At 36.2% G+C, this 24,098-nt stretch overlaps 1 protein-coding gene and 1 long non-coding RNA gene across 3 annotated transcripts in view; one reads left to right on the top strand and one right to left on the bottom strand.

The window, feature by feature from the left end:
* LOC149623401 (uncharacterized) overlaps window positions 1-24,098 on the bottom strand; it is a 46,808-nt gene that overhangs the window by 5,727 nt on the left and 16,983 nt on the right. Inside the window, exon 2 of the long non-coding RNA XR_016374917.1 lies at window positions 16,658-16,720. This is a non-coding gene — a long non-coding RNA (uncharacterized LOC149623401). The remainder of the gene's footprint in view (window positions 1-16,657; window positions 16,721-24,098) is intronic.
* On the top strand, window positions 19,619-21,291 carry LOC149623402 (uncharacterized). Of its 2 annotated transcripts, none has more exons than XM_089852615.1 (5): window positions 19,619-20,170; window positions 20,227-20,401; window positions 20,467-20,563; window positions 20,633-20,850; window positions 21,049-21,291. In XM_089852615.1, exons 1-5 carry the CDS (start codon window positions 19,960-19,962, stop codon window positions 21,182-21,184), a joined length of 837 nt encoding a protein of 278 aa, XP_089708741.1. In that variant the 5' UTR covers window positions 19,619-19,959; the 3' UTR covers window positions 21,185-21,291. The 2 variants fall into 2 exon arrangements, with proteins under 2 accessions (XP_089708741.1, XP_089708740.1); XM_089852614.1 differs by having other exon boundaries at window positions 20,624-20,850.

Raw genomic sequence — 24,098 nt, 5'->3', positions numbered from 1 at the left:
CTAGAATATTTTCATAAACCCAAGAATATTAATTAAAAATAGTAAAAAAAATCCAAAAGGATTTATTTCAAGATGTGCTTTAAATTGAAATTCCCTATTTCGCTAGAAACCATTTAAAAATAACATAACCTGGTTAAGAGACTTGAGGAAGCAGGGAAGAGTTTCTAGTCCATGTAGACACTAAATACTAAATAGTCTTTGGACCCACCCTTACCCAACGGTATGTTATCGATTGGGCGTGTTATCAAAACAGTATTGTCCAAAACGGCTTTTTAATAAACGCGTTTTCCATTATAGCCATTTCTCGTTTTAGCGCATTTTGATTATAGCGTTTATATCTTGAGCGTACGAAAGTACGCCTTTTCCAAAATATTGTTGTTTATCTTCATTAACTTCCCAAAATAATATGCCTTTTCCAAAAAATTATATTTTATATTTACTTCCGATATAACATTACTCCTTTTTGCATAATATTGTTCTTTGTCCTATATACTTAATATAATAAATATTTCCCTCCCTATCAATCACAGTTTGGGCGGAAACAGCAACCGCTGTTCTGGGAAATAGCGCTGTATTGAGAAACGCGGAAACAGCAACCGCGGTTTTGCTTGTACGCGGTTTTGCAAACCGCTGTTTTAGGAACCGCTTTATTCCAAAACGCTCTTTTGAAAACCGCTCAACTACCCGTGAACCTTATCCAACACCCGCGTGTTGAGGGGTTGTTTTTATTTTAGTAACTAACATTTTCACAAATAATCATTCAAATTCAATGAAACGTGACAGACGCTTAATAAGGGGTTATTCATAAAGCTATAACGTTATACGTTCGTTTTAATGGCTAGGGGTTCACGGACCCCACCTTGAGAAACTCGACTAACCACTAGCCTCTAAAGCCTAGTTCTCCCGCTCCCAAGCCCTAGAATTAAATTTGATCAAATTTGTAAATTAATTTGACTGTGCAAAAAGAACCAATTTAACAAAGACACACAAACCATCAAACCATCTTTCTGAAATACAAAAGAGACTGTAAGTATCGACACTCTCTCGCGAGAGGTTGAATTAAATTCACGATCGAAACTAGGAGTTGAGCTTTCTTCCTTCCACGGAGCAGAAAAAAAATCGATCGTCTAAAAAGGCTTGTTGAATTTCGAACATTTTTTTTTTCCTTTTTCTATCCTTTCGATCTCTCTTCCTTGAGCCAAAAGGGGGAAGGGAGAGTGAGGGGTGGGCGGGAAAAGCATGACTACTCCACCTGTAGGCAATAGAGATCAACAAGGAAGCGAAACTGCGAAAGGGAGACGAGGAAAAAAAAAACGCGCGGAAAAAATGTTTCGCTAGATCCGCAATATCAAGGAATACATACACCTAATAGGAATCATTGTGTAGCCATTTTCTCAACATATCTATACTCGAATTTTGTGCCGAAAGCTAGACAAAACATTAATTATGATTGAATTTTAATATCGTTGAAAATAAGCTGAGTACCCGACCTAGCGTTGGGTCTGACTAACCAATGAAATCGCAGTTAGAAAGACGTCAGAATAACGAGGTGTGACGGAAAGTACTTAAGGCCGGCCCATAAAAACCGCGTAGAAAAAACACGGCATTTATTGGTTGCACAATAATTCCAATTAGCTGTATGTATTCCTTGCAATATTAAAGTGCTCAACGGGAAAAAACTTTCTTTTCGGAACAGAGTTTAAAATTACAGAACGAAATTTCATTATTATTATTATTTTTTTTTTTTTCGAATGATCGGGATTTGATATAAGATACGAGTGAAAATGGCGGGAGATGGGATGGGAAGAGTCTTAATAGAGAGGTTAAATCTTTCAAAATTTGATTGATCCTTATATGTTTATACGCCGGGAAATTTCTTAACTTTTCTATAATCATTTTCGTTTATACTTCGAAACGTTTCTCAGAAAATATTTTCCAGCGTCTCTATAGGGGTTTATCTTTGATCTTTCAGAATTTTTAGTAGTGATACAACAATATAACTTAAGAATAAATGAAACATGAAATTCTAATTGGCAGATCCTATACTGATATTATAAACAGCTAGTAGTAAATATACTAAGAAATGTATATGAGACCAAGAAGTGATATCTAGTTTATTAGGGAGGTGTAAATTCGCCACCTTTCCAGCTATATCTCCAGTCCAAACGTAGGTCCGGAGTTAATCCCCGCCTCTAAATTACAACCAGCATCTCATTGGTTCTTGAAAACTCACGTCAGCGCGACGCGAATGATGAAAATTACGTATTTTCCGACTGAGGAGAGTCGAAATAGCCCGGCCTCCTTTTACGTCCCCTCTTGTATTTTGAAAGGGGGACTGGTGGGACTATGGCGCGTTGGAATACTTAGGCATCTTATACCTTCTCCCTAATAAACTAGACATCACTTCTTGGTGAGACTAAAACCTTGCCAAGGAAAATCGTTTAAAATGAATGTTTCCCTAGTAGCGATCGAGTTAAAGTAAGATATTTAATATTACAAACTTAGTAAATTGATAATAAAACCTTGGAGGAAGAGTTTCGCGGCAACGGTTAATTGAACTCGACGTTTATTTAAAATAAATTTCATTAACGTCAGAATATATTAAGGAAAAATAACTATCCCCTAGAAACTGCATGCCCGCTTTCTGCACGCGTGCCGAGGAGAATTTTATTCGAATTTTTCGTATCTCCCGGTTGTTGTTGTTGCTATGCTTTGAGATCTTATTTGGGAATCAACTCCCGCGCTGCATGGGTGTCCAAAAGTTATTATCATCAAACAGAGTTACTGGATGATTATTTTAAGAAGAAAGATACACGTAATTTAATGACGAATGAGAATGAAAACGTGTTTTTTGAAGTACATAAAGAACAAACAAACAAAGGAAACATTTTCTCAATAAGTTTTCTCAGAAGCTGATCACCTTTTAATTTTATTATCCTCAGTAAGATGGTGAGATAATACTATCAGAAGTTTATAATACCCTCGGCATTGGTGATGAATTTTTCCATCGCTGCGACTGCAGCGCGCTATTGCGGAATTTTTGAGTATTGTTCGATTAAAAAATCATCCATAAGCTAAGAAAAGGGTCTATTTTAACGAGAGCCAGTGGGAGGGTAAGCATGATTTAGGGGGGGATACTACTACAATTGATAAAGATTAAGGGAGAGGCTTAGTGAATGTTTTATAATTAATTATTTCATCGGATTGAGCTATAGTGACGTACATCGCCTTTTAAAAAATGTTAACCACCTGTAAATTTATGATATCTCGACTTTAGAAGAGTGGAAAAATGTTCACGACAGTCGCATTTATACTAAAAAAGATGGACTTTCAGAAAACTTTCATCATCAACGCCGGGCTGCATTGCACTTGATAAATTCCTGTTAGTACCTTTAGTATTGAAACAATGCGGTTAACTTTACGAACCAACCTTTCATCATACTGTCTTTAGTACTGAAAAAACACGAGGCTAGCTAGTACCACGAACCCATTCACCATTGTTCTTTCTCGCAAGTACAACGAAAGCATTTTCCCACGCACCGCTCTATTGTAAAATTTATATATTCAAGGGAATAAAATCGGAGTAAATTCTATTACCCACCCTCTTTCTAAACCTTTGAGGGCATAGCGGACCACGAGCGAAACCCTAACCGTGACGTAACGATAACATAAAAACAGGGCGTGGCGTAAAAAAGGGCCTTGCCTAATATATATATATCCGAGTCGTTTCTCGGGGATTTGCGGGTTATACACAGCAACGCGGCCAGTGTATACAAAGATGCTCCAAAGGCGGCCCATGCATCGCTCGCCAAAGGGTGGGAGAGGACGATATTTCATTTCGGAAGACGCTTTCCCCATATTCAGTTCATGCTAAACGCTTCAATGAAGTGAACTTTAGCGCGATATGAAGATATAGTACGTGCAGGGATATGATATTTCACAGCCTTCCAGTTTATTTCAGGTATTATCTTGAACAAAGTATTACTATAGGGGTTTTGGGGCCTGCCATAAACGCCAGCCTGAAATCCTTTCAGCCTGATTTTGGACGATATAAAAGTGGCTTTGTGAGGATGCATAATGCCGGCGATACATCAACGCGCCCAGCCTAAAAATTTCGTCCGATTTCACCCTGTTAACGCAACAATACCCAAAACGTGTTAAACTGAAGTTGTCAAATTTCAAAACTGGAGATGTTCTTATCACTGGAAACCTAATTCAATGATATAGCACGCGATAAAGGGGCTAGAGAAGCTTCATTCCCCTGTTTCTTAACTTTAACCCCACCGTGCTTCAGAGTTGGCAGTAATTTGAGAGAGAGCATCTCCTTCAGGTTTGAAACCGAACCTCAAGTTTAAAATGCAGTCTGTTGCAGATAGCGATTGAATTGAACTCACAAATGACTGGCAACACCTGTTAGCACACTATATTGTGGTATTGAGGGGGAGGAGCTACGGAGACGTGACGTCAATATTGGTAGTATGGCCTGAGCTGATGACTTTCCCAATATGGTTGCCAAAACAGAGGTAAGAGATAGAGAGGAGAGTGTGACGTCACGAGAAAGTTCGTATAGTACCAGACTATATCGTAAATTAAGAACGAGCTATTCTGTCAAAACAAAAGTAAACTCGTAAAGAAAGAGAAACAGAAAATAGGTCAAAACATTAGTCAAACTACAGCGCGATCTTTGATATAATAAAATAAAATTAAATTAATTAAATATTATAACTTCTTGCTAATTCTTTCCCAAATCAGATGCTAAGTAGGTTTTGCCTTTATTAACACTTTGGCGACAAACGGAATAAAAGCTCTCGCGGGCCGTACACGGACGGACGGACGGACGGCTAAATCCACATCGCATTTTCCTAACGGAAAAACCCTAACCATAAAAACGGGGAGGAGTAAGCTAGGGCGAGTGCCCAAGCGGACCGATGCCCATCCTTCGATTGTGTATATATATATAACTGTAGATTTCAAAGGTTATGGTATTATTCCGAGGACTGTGGGTTAACTATAATATTTCGTCGAACATTTCTATACAGGGCAGACAGAAATTTTCCCCATTAACGAAATTTGTGATGACGAAAAACCAAAAATACTCCAACGCCCTAATGCCTCAGCATAAGTCATTGAACTGAAAGAGACAAAAGATAATGATTTGTCGACCAATTTTAACACGTCGCGTTACTTTTACCCCTAATGACCAGCGTGGGAAGAAAATCAAAGACGAAAGTTACGTTTTCCCACCCTGTACAATTGGGGACACAAAATAATACACCACTATCGGGGGCTTATGCTGGTCAAGAAGATCCCATAAAACATTTAAGAGGACATCTTAGTAAATAATATCAACGTATTTTTTTGTTTGGTTTTATTATTTCGGACATTTTTATGACACTCCTGGTACTTAATAAACACTATAAATGAATTTAATGGCATTTCCTTTGGTGGTAAGTTCGCTAGTCTTACCGTTATTACGATTTTCTGAGTTACGTACAGTCATCAAAAGAATACCGTAAATAAAGTCCCTTGCCTTTAACAGACGCGCCTGTACACTGATGTTAATTTATGGTGATATCAAGAAGTGATATCTAGTTTATTAGCGAGAAGGTATAAATTCGTCACATTTCCAGCTTTATCTCCAGTCCAAACGTAGGTCAGGAGTTAATCCCCGCCTCTAAATTACAACCAGAATCTCATGGGTACTTGAAAACTCACGTCAGCGTGACGCGAATGACGAAAATTACGTATTTTCCGACTGAGGAGAGGCGAAATAGCCCGGAGCTCCTATTGCGTCCCCCCTTGTATTTTGAAAGGGGGACTGGGACTATGGCGCGCGAATACTTAGCCATCTTATACCTAATAAACTAGACATCACTTCTTGGTGATATATACCCGGTATTAAAGTCGCTAACTCCGTCTTAAGTTACTCTTGATCAAGGTAAAGTTGAGAGCCATCGTAAACTAACCTAATAGAAGGTAGAATTTAAAGGGAAAGAAAATGTAAACTTTTCAATAATGGTTTCGCCCACCAGAGTGAAACCAGATATTAAACTCTAATGCGTTATAAAATTTTATATCTCAATTTTATAGAGACCCTGCCCAGAGAGTGTACTAGACAAAAGGTAAGCTTTGAAAACGTTACTTTCAGCTCTCTGAGAGAATATGGCTATAGTTTATCGCCAATCGTGCCTGAGGTTTTATCGTTTTCCTTAAGATTAGGCCTTGGCTAGTTTTAAAAACACAATAGGTTTGAGAGGCAGCGCCCGGAAGAGCTGATTCTGGAGAAGCGACGCTGCTTCTTTACATCGGCTTTTTTACTACCTTAAGTAAAAATAATGGGATTCGTCCAGATTGCTTTAGTAAAAATCAACCTTCATAAATCTTGTATCATGGGCGGTAAAGTGAGCGTATTGATTTTAGTAAGTTCCTCGCATAGCGACATATTTTGTGCTGGGGGTACTTATTACGACATCTTTAATAACGTGAGATAGTAGAGTAGCAGACGAATTTATCTCTGAATAAAAGATTGACTCAGTTTTTCACGAGGTTCTTTAGTCCGAAAAACAAATTGAGCCTTAGCCCAGGAAGGGAGTATAGAAAAGGAGACGAATTGTACGCGCTTTTTAGACTAACAACCGCGAAACTTAACTCCTACCCTAGGCACGCGGTGTCGAATACTAGATCATTATTATTTTAGATATCTATTATTATTACTACTATTATTTATAAAAACTTTCTCATTTTGGGGGTCCGTCCGGGATAGTCCATAAAAGACTGTTACAAGATCACTCCTCAATACAACTCCTTCTCTATTCCTTTCTGGCTTAACCGAGGAGGAAACTTATACACTGGAAGTTCAAGTAACTAGAAACGTTCGTATAAAACCCTTTTGACGAATCTACTAAAACTGTACACTTCGAATCAATAAAGAAGTTCGAGCAAATATCGACCACTATAATTAAAAGCATTCGTAAATAAGAGACCCTGTAAAGCCAAACAAACTAGAAACGTTAAAAGTTATAATTTACATATAACATTTCAAATATGTCAATTGAACATCAACCCTAATAAGGGAGTTGTTCTTCAACGGAGCGGTAAGATACATCCTATTGTATTTATACCAGAAGTGAGATGAAACTAGAAGTGAAGGGCTCTAGCATTGATAGTAGATCCTGGCACTAGTGAACAAATTTGAGGATTTTATGCCGCTTCCCACGCGCCTACACTACTGAGAAAAAAATTGGTCGAGTTCCAAAAACATTTCCTACCCCCTTTCCCTCAACCTAAAGCCGAGGAACACGGACGTGGCTCCTTGAATCTAGTTCGGCCGTCTACCGCCACGAGCGTCTCACGTTTTGGAGGGAAAATTCAGAAACCACTACTAGAGGGCCAACCGTTGGTGTGTTATCAAGAATATTCACTTTCGACGAGTGAAGAATTTGGTTAGCTCAGTACTTCTAGTCTCATCTCACTCCTGTTTATACGTATTTCCTTAGCAAACAAATATATCACAGTTTACAAAAGGCGTCATGCCACCCAAACACCACACCAATGTAGTGTACGCCTATAACATTTCTCCCTTTTTCTAAATTTTTGATGTCGAGAAAAAAAAATGAGATAGTAGGTAGATATATTAAAGGGGGAAGTTGAGGGTTTGGTAAACTATTTAAAAAACCATTAAGGCGTGGTATTAAATATGACCGGAAGGCGAAAAAGGTTGAAAAATATTACGCAAGATTACAGGCGATGCCATATGAGACCCCCGTGTTCCGACCATGGATGGCGCTATCTCAGTCGCCCGTTAGAATGGCCTCTGGGGGAATGGTAGAGTTTTAATTCAAATAAATTGAAGTTTATTCTTTGTAAAAAGCTGGTGAGCGAGCGGAGCCCACTGGCGAAGCATAGATCAAACGAGAGCTTTACCCTAATCCCCAAAATATCATCTATTTTGGCCTTCTCCTCTTTTTTTTTCCTCTAATGGCACGAATGCTCTATTTTTTCTTTCTAGGCCTAAGTAAAATAGGGCATTGTCATTATTTTTGCCATTTTTAGGGGGAGCTAACTAGAATTTATAGCCGTGTCTGTCTAGATAATATCATACACATACAGGGTGTTCCTAATAAGTCTGGCATAAATTAAGGGGGATGTTCTTTGGGCGATTTTGAGTCATACAGAGGCCCAGATGGCAAAATGTATGATAGAACATTTTCGACTCAAAGAACATATCCATTAATTTATGCCAGACTTTTCAGAAACACCCTGTATATGTGTCGAAATGATATTTGCTACGCGTTGAGAAACTGGTTTGTTTCTTTGTATGTTTGTCTTTTTATTTCACGATTGATATCGGTAACATCAGGGAAAGCCGAGTATCTTAGCTAGTTCTTCATAAGGGTGGTGGATTTTCAGGAAGTGAAACCAACGCTGACTGTCATCTCCATCTGTATTCTTTCACAGTAGGTTATGCCTAAATTCTCTTCCGGTTTGTAGTAGAAAACTATAACGTAGATGGCGCTGTAGTCTCTTTAAATTTGTCTCTAATGATCAGTGCTAGCGGGACTTGGCAGTACTACGACATGCAACGTCAGTCTAGAGGCTCTTTCAGACGATCCAACTTTTTGACTCAGCTTGATGGGTCAACTCGAGTTCAATCAACTAGTTGGATCGTGTGAATAGACGCTGGATGAGTTGAGTCACCAAAAAAGTTGGCTAGGAAAAATTGGATCACTGACTCAACATTTTAATTTCATTTCTCCAGCCAATCAAAATGAATTACAAAAAAAGCCTTTTTCGCGGGTTATTTCGTAAGTGCCAAGGTAGGTGGCGCTTAAAAAGTTCCATTTGACGGTGAAAGTTTAGTCGTGTGAATAGTAAGGATTTATATCACTTTTCCCTTCAAAAGTTGGGCAAGTTGATACAACCTTTTGACCCATCGAGCTGAGTTAAAAAGTTGGATCGTCTGAAAGAGCCTTAAATAGCTTTACGCAGGATACCAGAATGGCGTCTGCATTGTCAAGTCCCTATTACGGAACGGCAGGCCCATACTTATGGAAAGTAAAATAGGGTTAAGGTTAGCGCCACCAAGTGCTGGTAGATGATCTTTTCAGAACCCGGCGTTCCAACAAAACCGACAAACTCCGTCTCCATAACCCTTGGTCCCAAATATTATATTACCACATGCAGACAAAAACTATAAGCAACCCCTTGTTTCTAATATGGGCCAGAATTGAAACGAACCCCTCCCATGTCAGCCAGCCAGCCAAAAGGATTCGGTTCCACAATACAGAGAAGAAAAAATAAAATAAATAAAAAAAGTTATAATAATAATAATATATTTTAGTTTCCAGAGCGAGACTTGAATTATTAAGTACCTTTCATATAAGGCGGAAAAAAGCCAGCTCAACACAAAGAGAAAAATTTACCTAAAAAGAAAATCCTGTACTTTCGTGGTCAGACTCGCTTTTAATAAATTGTATTGCTTATAGAAAAAAGTAATAATAAAAATAAATAAATAAAAAAACTGGAGGCCGATTACATAATGGCCTTTATTAAAGGGTTAGTAAACAGATTTTATAAGAAAGTCTAATTATTCTTTTTTTTAATATTTAATCAAGAAGTGATATCTAGTTTATTAGGGAGAAGGTATAAGATGGCTAAGTATTCGAGTCCCAGTCCCCCTTTCAAAATATAAGGGGGGACGTAAAAGGAGGCCGGGATATTTCACCTCTCCTCAGTCGGAAAATATGACTGCAATTTTCGTCATTCGCGTCGCGCTTACGTGAGTTTTCAAGAACCAATGAGATGCTGGCTGTAATTTAGAGGCGGGGATTAACTCCGGACCTACGTTTGGACAGGAGATAAAGCTGGAAATACGGCGAATTTTACCGTCTCCCTAATAAACTAGATATCACTTCTTGATATAACTTTATAAGTACCACGTATTTATAATTTAATAAAGTTTTGACCAGCGGTTATTTAATTATACGAGAAAGAAAACCAATAAAAAAAACGCCCTCCCCCCAGCTCAGTAAGCCTTGGCTACGTTAGTATTAATCTAATTAATTAAATTTTAAATACTTATACGTGGAATGCTTTTTCTTTAAGATGGGCTTTTAATCTTTTGGAAATAAATATTTTTGAGGGAATATATTAAGTAAGGCAAGTCTGTTCACTGACACTTTAATATAAATAATCTACGTAGACTAAAAATAGGTCAGTTCTTTTTATTAAAATAAAAGGGGCGGTGTAATTGATGAGACAAATTTACGGTGGCATTAATTTAAATTTCTTTTTAAGGCTAAAAGGTGTTGATATAAATATGTTTTAATCTATATTAATAGCGTGCTCTAAAAAAATATAAAAGGTTTTAAAAAAAGAAGATATTTAACTTTCCCTTAAAGGAAAAGGCACCTTGGAGCTAAAAATTAGTTTTTATTTTCCAATCCTACTTCAAACTGAATGAATGAATGAATGAATATTTATTTACTTATCACATACAGTGAATCCCTTTTGAAACAGGGAGGAGCAGTTAGGCTGCTCGCAAGTTTGGTTTTGTACATTTTAAATCTTTTTTTTTTTGTTTTGATTTTTATTATTATTATTAATATTAAACGGTTCAAATTTTAAGGCGCGGTGGTTGTGGTAGGGTAGTGTTAGCGTGAAAAGCCCTTTTACAGGCGCCCATAGAAAATGCATGGGGCAATTTACCCCTGGTTCTTGCTTTTCCTAAATGTCTAAAAAGCTTGTTTTTTGGGAAAAAATGTTTTAGGAATATTCTTAGAAATAGGGCCTAGAACGTTTAAAATTTTAAAATAAAATCGAGGATACTTGAATAAATGGTTAAGGAACACTTTTAACCTTTGATTAAACACGCGCGATGAAAGATTTCTTATTAAACTTCATTTATATTATTGTTCTATCAAAATTAATTAAAACTGACCATGATTTCAGGCTTTATTCATTTTTAACCTCTAGTACACGAATATTACAGTTCCCAAACCATTTAATTCAAGTAACTATGTAAAACAGTGAAAATCCTTATGATAATCTCTACATTCTGCGCGACACATTTTTTCACTCCAGGCCTTTAAAACCTAATTTTTTATTTGTCTTTAAATACGTCATAAAAAGACAGAAACATTTTTGACAAATCCTAGATTCAAACTTAACACGGTTGTAAAAACCTTCAAAAATTCTAGCTCGACTATAAAATAGCGCTAGAGTACCTAGATTTTAAACTTCCTTGGAAAAATACCGAGAAAGTGAAAAGGTTTTTTTCCGAGAAGGAATTAGAGGAAACTAACGTTAAAAGTCGGTGACGTTATAGAAAATTCAAGATAACGAGAGGAGAGAGACGCGTGCCAGCGGGAAAAGAAACGGGCTTGAGAAAAGGGGGAAGAACGAGACGTTGGACACTTCACAAACACTGGGACAATTTAACACAGAGTTGCCACGGAATTTTCAGAACCAACTTCCCCGACATTTTCAGGTTTTCCCTGACTTTTTCAGAGATTTCCCTGACCTTTTAGGGCGAAAGGGTAAATGTTTACAGCACGTTTTTAGTGCTTTTAATTAAATGAACTTTCTACATTAAGTGTTTCCAATGTATTTGTTGCACCAAAATGATTTAAGAAATATTTTAACTATAAATAACAGTCTAAGAGATTTGTTTAGAGAGCATTTACTTTACAAAAACAATTCTAGACATTTTTAAGGATTGCTAAACTTTCATTAGAATGATTACTCTTTCAATAAAGACGTATCCCAATAAATTTCACCCACTAAAATCAATTTCCCTGACTTTGCTAAAACTTTTAAAATTCCCTGACCATTTTGGCCCATTTTTAAATTCCCTAACTTTTCCAGGTTTTCCCTGACCCGTGGCAACCCTGTAACAGTTAAACAGCAGCAGCTAGCATTTTTAATTGCAAGTGTTAATCGCAGCGTTTCACATTCCATCATTTTTATTTATCTTTGGCAAGTAATATCGACTCGTAAAAGTAAAAAAAAAATCGTCCATCGACACTACTAAAATGGCAAGTGTCCAAGCTCTCTAGATTGGACACGGTAATACCTATCCGTATACATGTATAGAGAAAGGTCTCAGATAGGGCTAGCTATTGTCTCCACGGTCCAGAGGCGATAGGAACACGAAAACCCCATTATCAAAAACACGCATTGGCTCCAAAGATGAAGACTAAAGAGGCTGGGCTCCCCCAAAATGCCTGCGGGATATTATAGAATCTTTCCTCGAAGATTCGCGGAGCGCTATAAGGAGAAACTAAAGCCGGAGTGTTGGGGTGGGATGGGGGCCCCTCTGGGGTCGAGACGGATCCGATCGGGGAGAAAGCAAGGAGGAAAAGAAAACATTTCTCCTCCAACCATGCAGTAACACGAAGCCGAGCGCGCGGTTTTGGTTTATGTAAATGGCAGCCTGGGGAGACCTTACGGCTTATTGGGGGTTTGCTTATAATGGGGCCCCAGATTGAACACCCTTATAACCCCCGAACTAAGCGTTAGACAATTAACACCATTAGTTACTTAATAGGATTAGGAAAAGCTAACAGTTGAGGTTTCGGATCAAATCATGTCGTGTTATTTAATATTAAACCCCTTTTACGGTTATAAATAGCCGCGCTGTTAAACGAGAAACACTTTAATAAATAATATTAAAAAGCAAAAATGGCACATTTTTAAGGCAATTTTTCTATTGCTATTGGAACCTAATTCACGTTTCATTTGCCCAATTCTCAATCAGGAACAAACTGACGTACGTGATTGCTCCACCCACAATGAGTTCCATAGTTTGGAACTATATGAACTTTGGTACCCAAGTTCTAGGTACTATTATTAAAAATACGTCATTTATACAGGGTTGCCACGGAATTTTCAGAACCAAATTCCCTGACCTTTTTCTGAGATTTTCCCTGACCTTTTTAAAAAAGGCCGAAAGTGTACATGTTTACAGCACGTTTTAAGTGCTTATAATTAAATAAACTCTCTACATTAAGTTTTCTAATGTATTTGTTGCACCAAAATGATTAAGAAACATTTTACCTACAAATAACCGTCTGAGGGATTTTTTTAAAAGGAATTTACTTTATAAAAACAATTCTAGACATTTTTAAGGATTGCTCTGGAGTTTTCTGTGTTAAGAGAGGATGAGGAGAAACTTTCATTACTCTTTCAATAAAGACTTATCCTCAGAAATTTTACCCACTAAAATCAAATTCCCTGACTTTGCTGAAACGTTTAAAATTCCCTGACTTCTCCCTGACCTTTTCGGCCCATTTTTAAATATCCTGACTTTTCCAGGATTTCCAGGTACTGTGGCAGCCCTGTTATAGTTTCTGGCTAAAATTTAAAACAAACTTACAAGAAGCACCATACAGACTATTGTACCCTGCATCATCCACAAATAGCCCAGCTATTCCCAAACCCATCACCCTGGAGCTGTAGTGTCAATATCCTTTTTGAAAGCCTTATTTTCTTTATAAAAAAAATAATAATAACAACAAACTAAAAGAAAATGTTAAAAAAAAGGGTTTGAACCTCCATATCTGCAAAGTACAATACACCGACAGAGTAAAAAAGTATGGCTTACATTAGCCAGGCCAACTCGGGTCGGTTCCTGGCCTATGGGGAAATAGCTAGAAAAACTAGACTTAGAAATAGAGGAAGTAAAAAAATAAAAAAACTAACATCCCTTTAACACAATGGATGTACATCGAGGAAAAAGAAAGTTTCTATATTTATTATACTATATAAAAACTATAGAATGAACCACGAGAGTCTGGGTTTAAAATGACCCAAGATTGATGATGAATCAATCAAATTTTACCTAATAATATTGAAAAGAACTTAGCTTAAAACATCAAGAATCGATAGTAAATGCTAAAATTTTGAAATTGATAAAGTTCTTGGTTTTCTTTTTATTATATAATCGAAAGATCGTATAAAATAATGAATGTATCAATCGGAACCATCTTTATATCTACAATATTAAAGGAGATATATGCAATTAAGTTTAAAATCTAGTATATCAAGGTCACTCGATATATTGAAGAACTCGCTGTGGAGTGGGGGGGGGGGGTAAATAAGAGGTATCAAAAATACTTATCTTTAAAATTAAAAATTCTATACCATTAGTTTGAGTTTAGGCGCGAGCCACTCACGTGACATTGAAGTAAATTCATGTTAGATATTACAGAGTTTAGGCTGAGAGATAAATAGGGAATTTCCGGTATCCCCCCATCACCCTATTCCACTTTTATCGTACCTCATCTAACTCTAGCGGATCTCTCTGTTTCTGTTTTTTCTCAAAATGTAATGTTCCCTTTTTTCTCTCTGTTACTCTATATATATTCCCTGGCTCCTGTTACTGATGGGAATTTGCTTGATCTAGAGCTACAGGAGAAAGAAAGAAAGGCTTTTCCCAATTTGGAAAGTGGGATAAAAGGAGCCCGGATGACGTCATATCGAACCGAGAGATGTTAAATTAAGAATGGGGTACTTATTATACCGGAGTATAAATTGGACCTCATCTAACTCTTAACCATAATAGGGTGTTCATTTGATAAAATAAAATAAAAAATAGGCAACCCCGGAAATGTGTAAATTGCGGTATTACAGCTTAATGAATTTGAGTTGCGGCGCGCGGTACTAATGGAAAGTTCTTTCCTAGGTCAAAGGTTAATAGGGCAAGTAGTAATGGTAATACACGTTTCTATATCTTAAAAGGGACCGAAATTACCATGGGAAAACCAGTTTTCCATGGATATTACACTCCTTAAATAAAAATGGTAGTTATGTTGCTTGAAATATCAGACTCTTACCGCCACCAAAAGGGTTAAATGGGGTCAAACGTACCTGGCTAAGTTTAAAGAAAGGTTATTTCTACTTAGGGTTGGTAGGACTAAGAGAGGTAGCTATAGAGAAGGTGGTAACACTGCAATTGCTTTTTTCCGCAACACTGACAAATGAAATTGAATTTAGCGAAAACAAACCAAAAAAAAAAAAAACCTCCCACACACCAAGAAAGAAAAAAAAATAACTTCATCCAGGATGAAGAAAATGAAAAAGATTAAATCCTGCTGCGCGGTGTTCGTACGGGGACCCCGACCCCGGTACCTGAGATGTAAAATGTAGTAGGGGGGTTTCTTTTGGGGTTAGATTTTAGTACTAGGAAATTATTTCTTGAGCTCATCCAAAAATAATCGTCTGATTCGTCTCAAATAAGTTCTCCTTATAGAAAGCAGAGAGAGGGGGACAATTAAGCAGACTACAGTATAACAGAGGTCAAAGTTCACCATCTTCCATATCGCGGACCAGCATTCTTCCCCCCCCTTTCTTTTATGATGTGTATAGCTCGGAATTTAGTGCAATTTTATAGCGTTTTCCTTTGGGTCCTCGCGGAGCGCTCCCATGGAGGAATAAAACTAGGAGATCCTATTCTTCAAAAACAGTCTTTAACGAAGCTGGAAACTACTACTACCATTTTTATTGCTCCTTGGGAGCGCTCCGCGAGGACCCAAAGGAAAACGCTATTAGTTACATAATAATCTCCTTACCAAAAATTTTAAGATTTTTGCTAATTTTTCTACGATTCTGAAACCGACGTTGTCTTATATCCCGACGTGTGTGACCCCGACTTGTTTTTGTTTCAGGGATGCCTTAACCCCGACCTAGATTAATATTTTACCCCATACGAACTCGTGTTTTACAGACTACAATCAGAAGCGGTTTAAAATGACAATCGTGTCTTATACCTCGTTGGTTGTTGAAATAAGATTGCCTAAGATTTTAATTATAAACAGGGTTATTTGAAGTAACGGTTAAGTAACGTGGTACGTCAAAAGCATTTGGATGATTTGCGAAAGATTTTTAATGAAGGAAAAAGCTTATTTGTAAATCTCATTTGAATTCCTTAACCACGACTTCGAGGAACGTTGATATATATATATATGTATATATGTATGTATAATAAAATTATAGGCTACGCGATAGGATTGCTTAATTATTATTTAAGCTCCGGCGAATTTCATAATGGGTTTTGGGGGAATTTTTATTACTTTATATAATAGGCTTATAATGGCATTATTCTAGACTTAAGTTTGTCAAAACATACAAATAACACCGCGTTTAATCAGAAAGAAGAAAAGATATTTATAAGTTTGCGAAGTTTTCAAGAAACTACAGTCTAGACTAGAAAAAGAAAATAGAAAGAATTCAAAGACACTTTAAGCCATTCACAACGAGATGAAATTACCTATTCTATAGTATATTGGAAAATACGACGTTGATATTTGATAATCAAATAGTGTGTTAATTAACCATAATTAAGTTCGATTTAGTCTTAAATAGTATATCGACGACGCTAATAACGATTGAAACCACTGGTTATTTTTCGTTAGATAAAATAATTACAAAGGATAATGGCCTAATTAATAATTCCTGTGGCACGATTGTCACATCGGTGCTCAATTTTTATCAAATGTCGCGCTAAATTTCACTCGACATGATATTTATTTAATAATTTTAGTCAAAGTGGGGATAATTTTAAGAAGGTATATTCCATTTGAAGAGCTTCAAAACGATTTTCGATATGTTTGAATAGATATTTCCCAGTAATAATATTTTAAAAATAAATTAGCCTTACCTTTACTTGATAAAAATCCAATGAACGAATCAAATTTTCCACTTAATGTTCCCATACAATAACCTTTAAAATAGAAAAAGGGAAAAAATATATATGAATTAATAATGAAATACAATATTTAAAGGAATACAGACACGAAAATTGAAAAGCTGGTTTTCCCTTTTTTTAAAAAAAAACAACCTTGGGTTAAAATAAAAATCTATATGATTGTCTTTTTTAATTGTTAAATGCATTAATTGAGCAAAACCTCTCAAGTTAAAACCGAACATTCAACCTTTCAAAAGTTTTATGAACCCTGAAACATAAGGAAAGTTAGCTGTGGCATAGGGGCTAGCCACCACCCCTCTATGCATTGTAAAGGCGTTAGATAAGTGGCAATAAGTCGCAAGATGACTTGGTCCAATTAGCTAGCTGAACTTATAAAAAAGTTATATGGATTGAGAGTAAAGTTGGAAAAATAAAGTTCATTCAACGTTCCAAAAGTTATATGAACCCTGATAAATAAGGAAAGTTATATGGAATGAGAATAAAGTTGGAAAAATAATGTTTGAAGGACTATACTTTCAGTATCCCTTTAAACTATATAAAAACTAAATCTGTAGCGCTTTTTAAACCAATTTTCTTATCGAAAAACTTTTCAAAAGCGAAGAATCTTTCTCCTTATCAAAAAAAGGAACGGGGTTATAGTAAGGGTCTGGTAGCTCGATTACAAAGCTACGCCAAAAATATTTCGCCTTTTTTTTCTGGGTGACCAAAAAATTCCATACCAAACCTAGTAAAAATGAGCCTTACTAAAACAATATTTTTCCTCCTGAGAATTTATTTCAAGCAAGGCCTAGAAAAGGCCTTTTTTTAAGCATATAGCGTACGTGTTTAGAAGTAGAAGCAAGCCTTTGTACACGGTATTTTCTACGCTTAAAAAGAATAAACTATGGAACTATGAAGAGCGTGAGGGAGAGAAAAAATATTTTCTAGCTAAACTTTTATTACATTAAGTGTACGGGTAGGGGATTGCAGGTTCCGATGCAACTGTATAGTTAAGAGACAACTTAAGTTGACCCAAAATATCGGGAAAAGTATAGATTTGAGAGGAGAAACGGGATATTTTTGGAATGTTAAGAAGAAATGCAAAATAAGTTTATATAAAGGACGATAATTAAAAAATATATAAATAATTAATTTAAATTTCTAAGATAATTAAATTGACTAATTAAACTGGTGACGTCAGTTGACTTGTAGCCAATAATAAGTCAAGTATAATTTAACCCATTACAAAAATTATTTCATTTAATTAAAGACATTTTTCAAAGGTCGTCATCGTGATTTCAAGAATGCTCGAGGTCAAAGGTTACCATATAATATCAACAACAATTTCTTGTTGGTTTTAGAGTTTTAAACGTTAGAACTATCTGAAATTGTAATAATTTCGGTCTGAAAAATATTCTTCAGAAAAAAAGTATTTCAAAACTTGTAATTACAACTATTTTGCCCCGAATTGCGGGAGTCAAGCCAAAAACCTTGGTAATCAAGCTTGCCCCACTGCATATCAAGGCTGTCAAGATTCCCATCCCGCGGAAAAAAATTTAAAGAATATTTCCAGCTATAGGAGCATTAGATCGATTAAGCTATATATCAAGCGGTACTTCGCAGCTTTGATATATAAAACCCTTCTTTCACTAGATTTTTCTCGTGGCCAATGTAAAAGACGCCTTCACAAATAAGTATACTTGGTAATGTTAAAACGGGGGTCGACGAAAGCTGGTATGTACATCGTTATTGCCTTTAAAAAATTTAATTATTTGTATTTTAAGACTATAGAGGGCGGACAAAAATGTACAGAGAAAGTGCTACCAGAGATATTTAGTTCAAAATTCTCTGACTTTCGTTGGTTTTTCCCTAATCAAGGTTTTTTTTTTTTGAAAAATGAGAATGTTATGGTCAATAATGATTGGTTGGATTTGACTATTTTACGGATAACCCCTTAAATTTAAGTAACTAACAACCAATAAAATCACAGTTGAAAGCCGTTATAATTGTGACGCGTGACGAATATCTCTTAAGCCCTGCCCACAAAAACCGAGTAGAAATTAACATAGGATATAGGGGGGCACAATAGCGGTATCTATGCCATGGTTTACTATATTCCAAAGACGAACTTTTATTGTTGTGAAGGACCCTTAAGATGGAGAATAAAAAATTCTTCTAGAACCTCTAAAGTTAAGGGTTTTCTGTGGAATTCTTTTATTTTAAAAGAAGGTGCCATTTGAATTCAATTATGGGGTAGAGAGTTGGGGGTCTGGCTGGCTGGATTCGCGAATAATGAGATTGAACTTGAAAGCCCCCAACAGAGAAAAGAAACAAAAAATGGGCGTTCTTCTGGTTTTTCTTTTGGGTTTTAAAACTGAAAACTTTCCGGATTTATGGTGGTTTCTTTACCGGCAATAAATGTATATACATTTATAAAGTTTTAACTTTCTTAACTCAATAAGAAAGCGTATACTTTAAGTTTGCATACTCTAGAGAAATTACTGTACTGATTTGATTAATTTCTCATGGTGTTATAAATAAGTTTGAAAAAATTAACAGCAAATATTTTCAATAAACCCCTGTAAGTTTGCTTTTTCGTGAACACCAGTGTACCGCGGGTAAAACATTTCTACAGGCGCTCGTACAAAATACATGGAGACGTTTGCCCCTAAATGTCGGCTCCCCCAAAGAAAACTTTTCGAACGAAAAAATACCGTAAATACACGGATCATTAATTAAATCTTATAATTAAACAAGTAAGCCATTAAAAGTGTTACTGATTCAGTATAAATTTTAAAATTCCAGTCTACTCTTATACAAAGTCTAAAAAAACAATTGACAAAGATTAAAAGAAGGCAAGATTACCAATTAAATCCAATTTCAATTAAAATTTTAGCAAGCGTAATTTTCTTCTTCGGTTTAAGACCTTAAAGGCTCATTTTCATAGGCGCGATTTGCGTGAAAATTTCGAGCGAAAGCGGAAACGTTCGAAAAAAGTACGCTCCAGCTATAGCGAGACCATTTTCATTTAAGATGGAAATGCTCGCCTTAGATAGAAAAGCCTTTGCTAAAGCGCGAAAGCTGCGCTAGAACGATATCAGCTTTGAATAGATATTTCCCGCTAAAGCGAAGCGAGAACGCGTTCTCGATGTGTCACGTGGTATTGAATTGGCCAATCACTATTTATTGGAGGTGGAGCTCAAAAAATTCCGCGAGATTCAAACAGGAGAGAACATTAGGCTTAAGTTTATGCTGGCTTTTATTCCGCTTTAAAAATGTCTACAAAACTGAATAATAAAGAACTAAAACAAAAATTAAAAGAGCGAAGAGAAGAAGAAAGAAGGGTAGAGAATGACAGGAAAGAAAAGTTAATAAACGAAATAAAAAATAGAGAGCCTCTCTGGAACAGAAGGCTCGAAGATTACAGAAATAGAGATCTTGTTGACTCTCTTTGGGAAGAAGTGGCATTTGCTGTTACTTTAACAAGTATGTTTAGTAGTTAAGTGTACTTAAACACTTATTTACATTTAAACATTCAACAGAGGATGAATGCAAAAAATATTGGAAAAGTTTAATGGACCAATTCAGAAACATTTACCAAGCAATCACAATTAAAACTAGTGGCGATGAATATAAAAGGGAAAAGGACTATAAAAATGTTAAATGGATTTTTTTTCAACAATTACTTTTCTTAAAAGATGTTATTGCAAGAAGAGAGTAATTACTAATTTTCAAGTTACTAATCACGTAGACGTTATTGCTGATCAAAAATTTATTCATAGCACCACCACAAATTATGGGCCTATAGAGGAAAAAGATGAGAGCACTGGTGAAAATTCAGCTCAAAATGTGGTGGATTGCCAAGAAAATACTTCCCAAGTTAGTAAAAATCATCATTAAATAAATGACTCATATTGTGTTAGCAATAATTTAAAATAGGTGTTTCAGACTGTGATTGTAGATGATAACGGACAAGATTGTGTGGTTGAAGAAGTAAATGAGATGATTGAAGGTCCTAGCACCAAATCAGGCGATGAAAATAATGGGGCTTACTCTAGTTTGAGCAACAATAACAAATCAAGAGCCCCCCTTAAACAAAAAAGGACATTTGTAAGCAAACGAAATGTTGACGATGAACTTTTGAAGGAAATGTGCCTTATTAACAAGTAAAAACAAACAAAAGAGCATTATGGTGTACATTGGCGCAGTTTAGTGCAACAAATTAAGTTAACATATTAATTCAGAAAGGTACCTCATAACACTCGAGCCATTCTTTATTGTGATTTGTTGGAAACAAAAACTAAACCATTGTACAGCTCAATGTTTAAAATTAACATTGAGAGATTAAATTGAGTTTTTTTTAGGGAACTTGGAACTCGATCAAAATCACAAAAATTCGCAGACTATCTGGCAGATATACTCGACGAAGTTCCACCCCAAAAAAGAACGAAACTAGAATTTAAAATTATTTCTCTCGTTCTTGAAGCGAAAGAAGACTAAATTCTGCTTAAATCTATTGATATATTTGTGAAATTATTTGTATTATTCTAAAAAGATGTTAACTGTGATAAATAAACCTCGCGTTGGAGTCGTTTTTAAAAGTTTAATGTGTTCTCTTTATTTAGACAGGCCTTTTCAATCTTAGTAAATCCCATTGCCACGGTGTTTCTCCTTGTTGCGTTACAAAATAATTGGCAAATGCCATTCGGACATCTGCAGCTTGGTTTGAATAATTTCGTGCTGAAGTAGCAGGCATATCCAAAAGTCCTCTGGCAGGGTTTGCTTCTAAAATTTCGTGCCATTGCCCTGAATGGGTGTTCCCAGCAGCGTCGATATAATCTGCATGTGTTTTAGGGCAGTATTGGTTTTCCTCTTCAATATTTTCCATTCTCTTCTCTGAGTCCTCCATCATTAAAAAATTATGAAGCACGACTGTCGCCTTGACAATTCTGTCAACATTTTCTGGCTTAAAAAGTAAAGGTCGTCGGTACACCCTCCACCTCGACGCCAAAATTCCAAACGCGTTCTCGCTACAACGCCTTTAAATTATTCGAATTTAGTATTTTGCGATTTGTAAGTTAAAAATAGATATACCTTGCTCTACTCAGTCGATAGTTAAAAACCCTTCGTTTAGTGTCAAGCCCTTGCCCTGGGAACGGCCTCATAAAATTTGGTAGCAATTGAAAGGCTTCATCACCAAGCAAAACGTGAGGAACTTTAATATCGGTGTTTGGAAGGTAGCTGTCGTCTGGAAAGTCCACTTTTCCAGTTTGAACATCTTGACCAAATTTTGAGGTTTTAAAAATTCCCCCATCGGAATGCGACCCGTAAGCCCCAACATCCACAGTTAAAAACCGATAGTTGGCATCCACCACAGCCATTAAGACGATAGAGTTAAAGCCCTATAAAATAATAAACATGCCTAACCACAAATCTAATTAAATTATATCAAAACTAAACATTACCTTATAGTTGTGATAAAGTGTGCCACTTTTTGCCGGTTGTTGAACAGCAACATGTTTCCCATCGACTGCCCCGCAGCACATGGGAAAGTTCCAAGAGGACTCAAAACTCCGAGCAACCTTTTTCCACTTCTCAACTGTGGGTGTAGGCATGTAAAGTGGCTGAAGGACATCCCACAAAACTTGACACGTTTCCTTGACAATGTTGTGACAAGTAGTGACGCCTAGGCGAAATCCATAGGCAATGCTTTGCAAACTCTCACCAGTTGCGAGAAACCTTTAGTAAAATCATAGATAATTGAGAAAAAACACAAATATCATGTTAAAACATAGTACCTCAATGTGACAGCTAAGCGATGAGCTGTAGATAGAGCTGGCCTCGCTAATGTGTACTTTTGCAAACAGTTTGAAACTAAGCTTAGTAACTGTTCAAATTTTTCTGGTGACATCCTTGTAAAATTTCCAAACTTTAAAGGGTCATGTTTCTTCATGCAAACCATCTATAAGGTTAAAATAATAATTTTATTTAACATTGCTCCTTTATTTGTGTTTTAACATATCATGGAGAATTCTTACCATTGTTTCGAAGTATCCCTCTTTTTTTCTATTCATCAAGATTGGGTGAACCCACCATCTCTTTTTTCTGTATGTGAATTTTCTTTTATTTCTCAAATACAGCCAGTTCAAAATAAATTTCTTCCTCAAAAGAAGATCCCTTCTCGACTTCGCCATGTTTGTTTATAAACAAATCCGTGGAGGCGGGAGAGAAAAAGCCGACAAAAACAATTTCACGCTTCTATGAAAATAAATAGGCTAAAGAGGAAAGACAACGCTTGCGCGACATCTTTCGAGAGCGCGTTTTTTATTTTACCCGCGCGTTTTTAAACTCGCGAAGCGTGAGCGTTTTCGAATTTTCTAGCTTCTATGAAAACGAGCCTTAAGAGCACTAAATCTCATTCCGCCTTGTAATTAGAAAATTTCGAAAAACTTTGACTTTGGAGTTTAAATAAAACAATAAAAAATTAAATCAATTAAAGATTTGTCTACACCAGATAGAATATAAGAAGAGGAGTAGATGAGAATATTAATAGAGAAACTTACTATTAATTGAAAACAAGAATTAGCAAGGGATACTTAAACGCCACAGGAAAATTGCATTTCAATAAACAGACAACAAAAATACACGACCAAGAGTATGTTTACGTGGATTTGGGAAAGAGAAAAGACTTGCTGAAAAAGACTGGCGCGAGCGGTTTGTGCAAACTTGCGTATTTGCACGGTATAAACAGGAAACTATACAACGTCACTTTACATCGCTATTGAATCTAAAAGATCCCTTCTACCGCTCTTGGATGATATTCAGGAAAAGTGGTGTATTTGATTTGATATTATAAAACAGTTTGACTCCATTTACACTTGACTTTACTGGAGACTCGAAAAGGGGCTCATTCGCTTCAACGCCTTTGAAAGCGTCAGTTAACCAAAGATAAGAACATTCTTAAATATACAGTATGTTCCCTGTACTTCTTGTACGTACAACTTTCCATCCATTACTTATTCCTCCCCAAACAAGGATATTATAAATATATACAGGGTGTTTCTGGTAAGTTTGCGATAAATTAAGGGGGATGTTCTTTGGGAAATCAATTTTGAGTCGAAAATTTAATATCTATCATGACATTTTGCCACAAGGGCCACTGTTTTCGAGTTATGATTTGAGAGTTTTAGGGATGACCCCTTAATTAAATTAGCATTCACTTAATTAAATTTAAGGGATCATCCGTAAAATACTGCATCCAATCTTAACTTGAAAACAGTGTCCCGGGTGGCAAAATGTCACAGAACATTTTGGACTCAAAATAACCCAAAGAACATGACCTTAGACTTATCAGAAACACCCCGAGACATTTTTATTAGTTTTCGGGCCGCCATTTTTAAAAATGGCGGAAAAT

The sequence above is a fragment of the Phalangium opilio genome, unplaced genomic scaffold, assembly GCF_054372755.1.
Source record: "Phalangium opilio isolate 3A_F unplaced genomic scaffold, DU_Popi_V2 ptg000113l_1, whole genome shotgun sequence".
Classification (NCBI taxonomy): domain Eukaryota; kingdom Metazoa; phylum Arthropoda; class Arachnida; order Opiliones; family Phalangiidae; genus Phalangium; species Phalangium opilio.
Note: the sequence above shows the minus strand (reverse complement) of the source record. Positions and strands in the feature narration are given on the sequence as shown.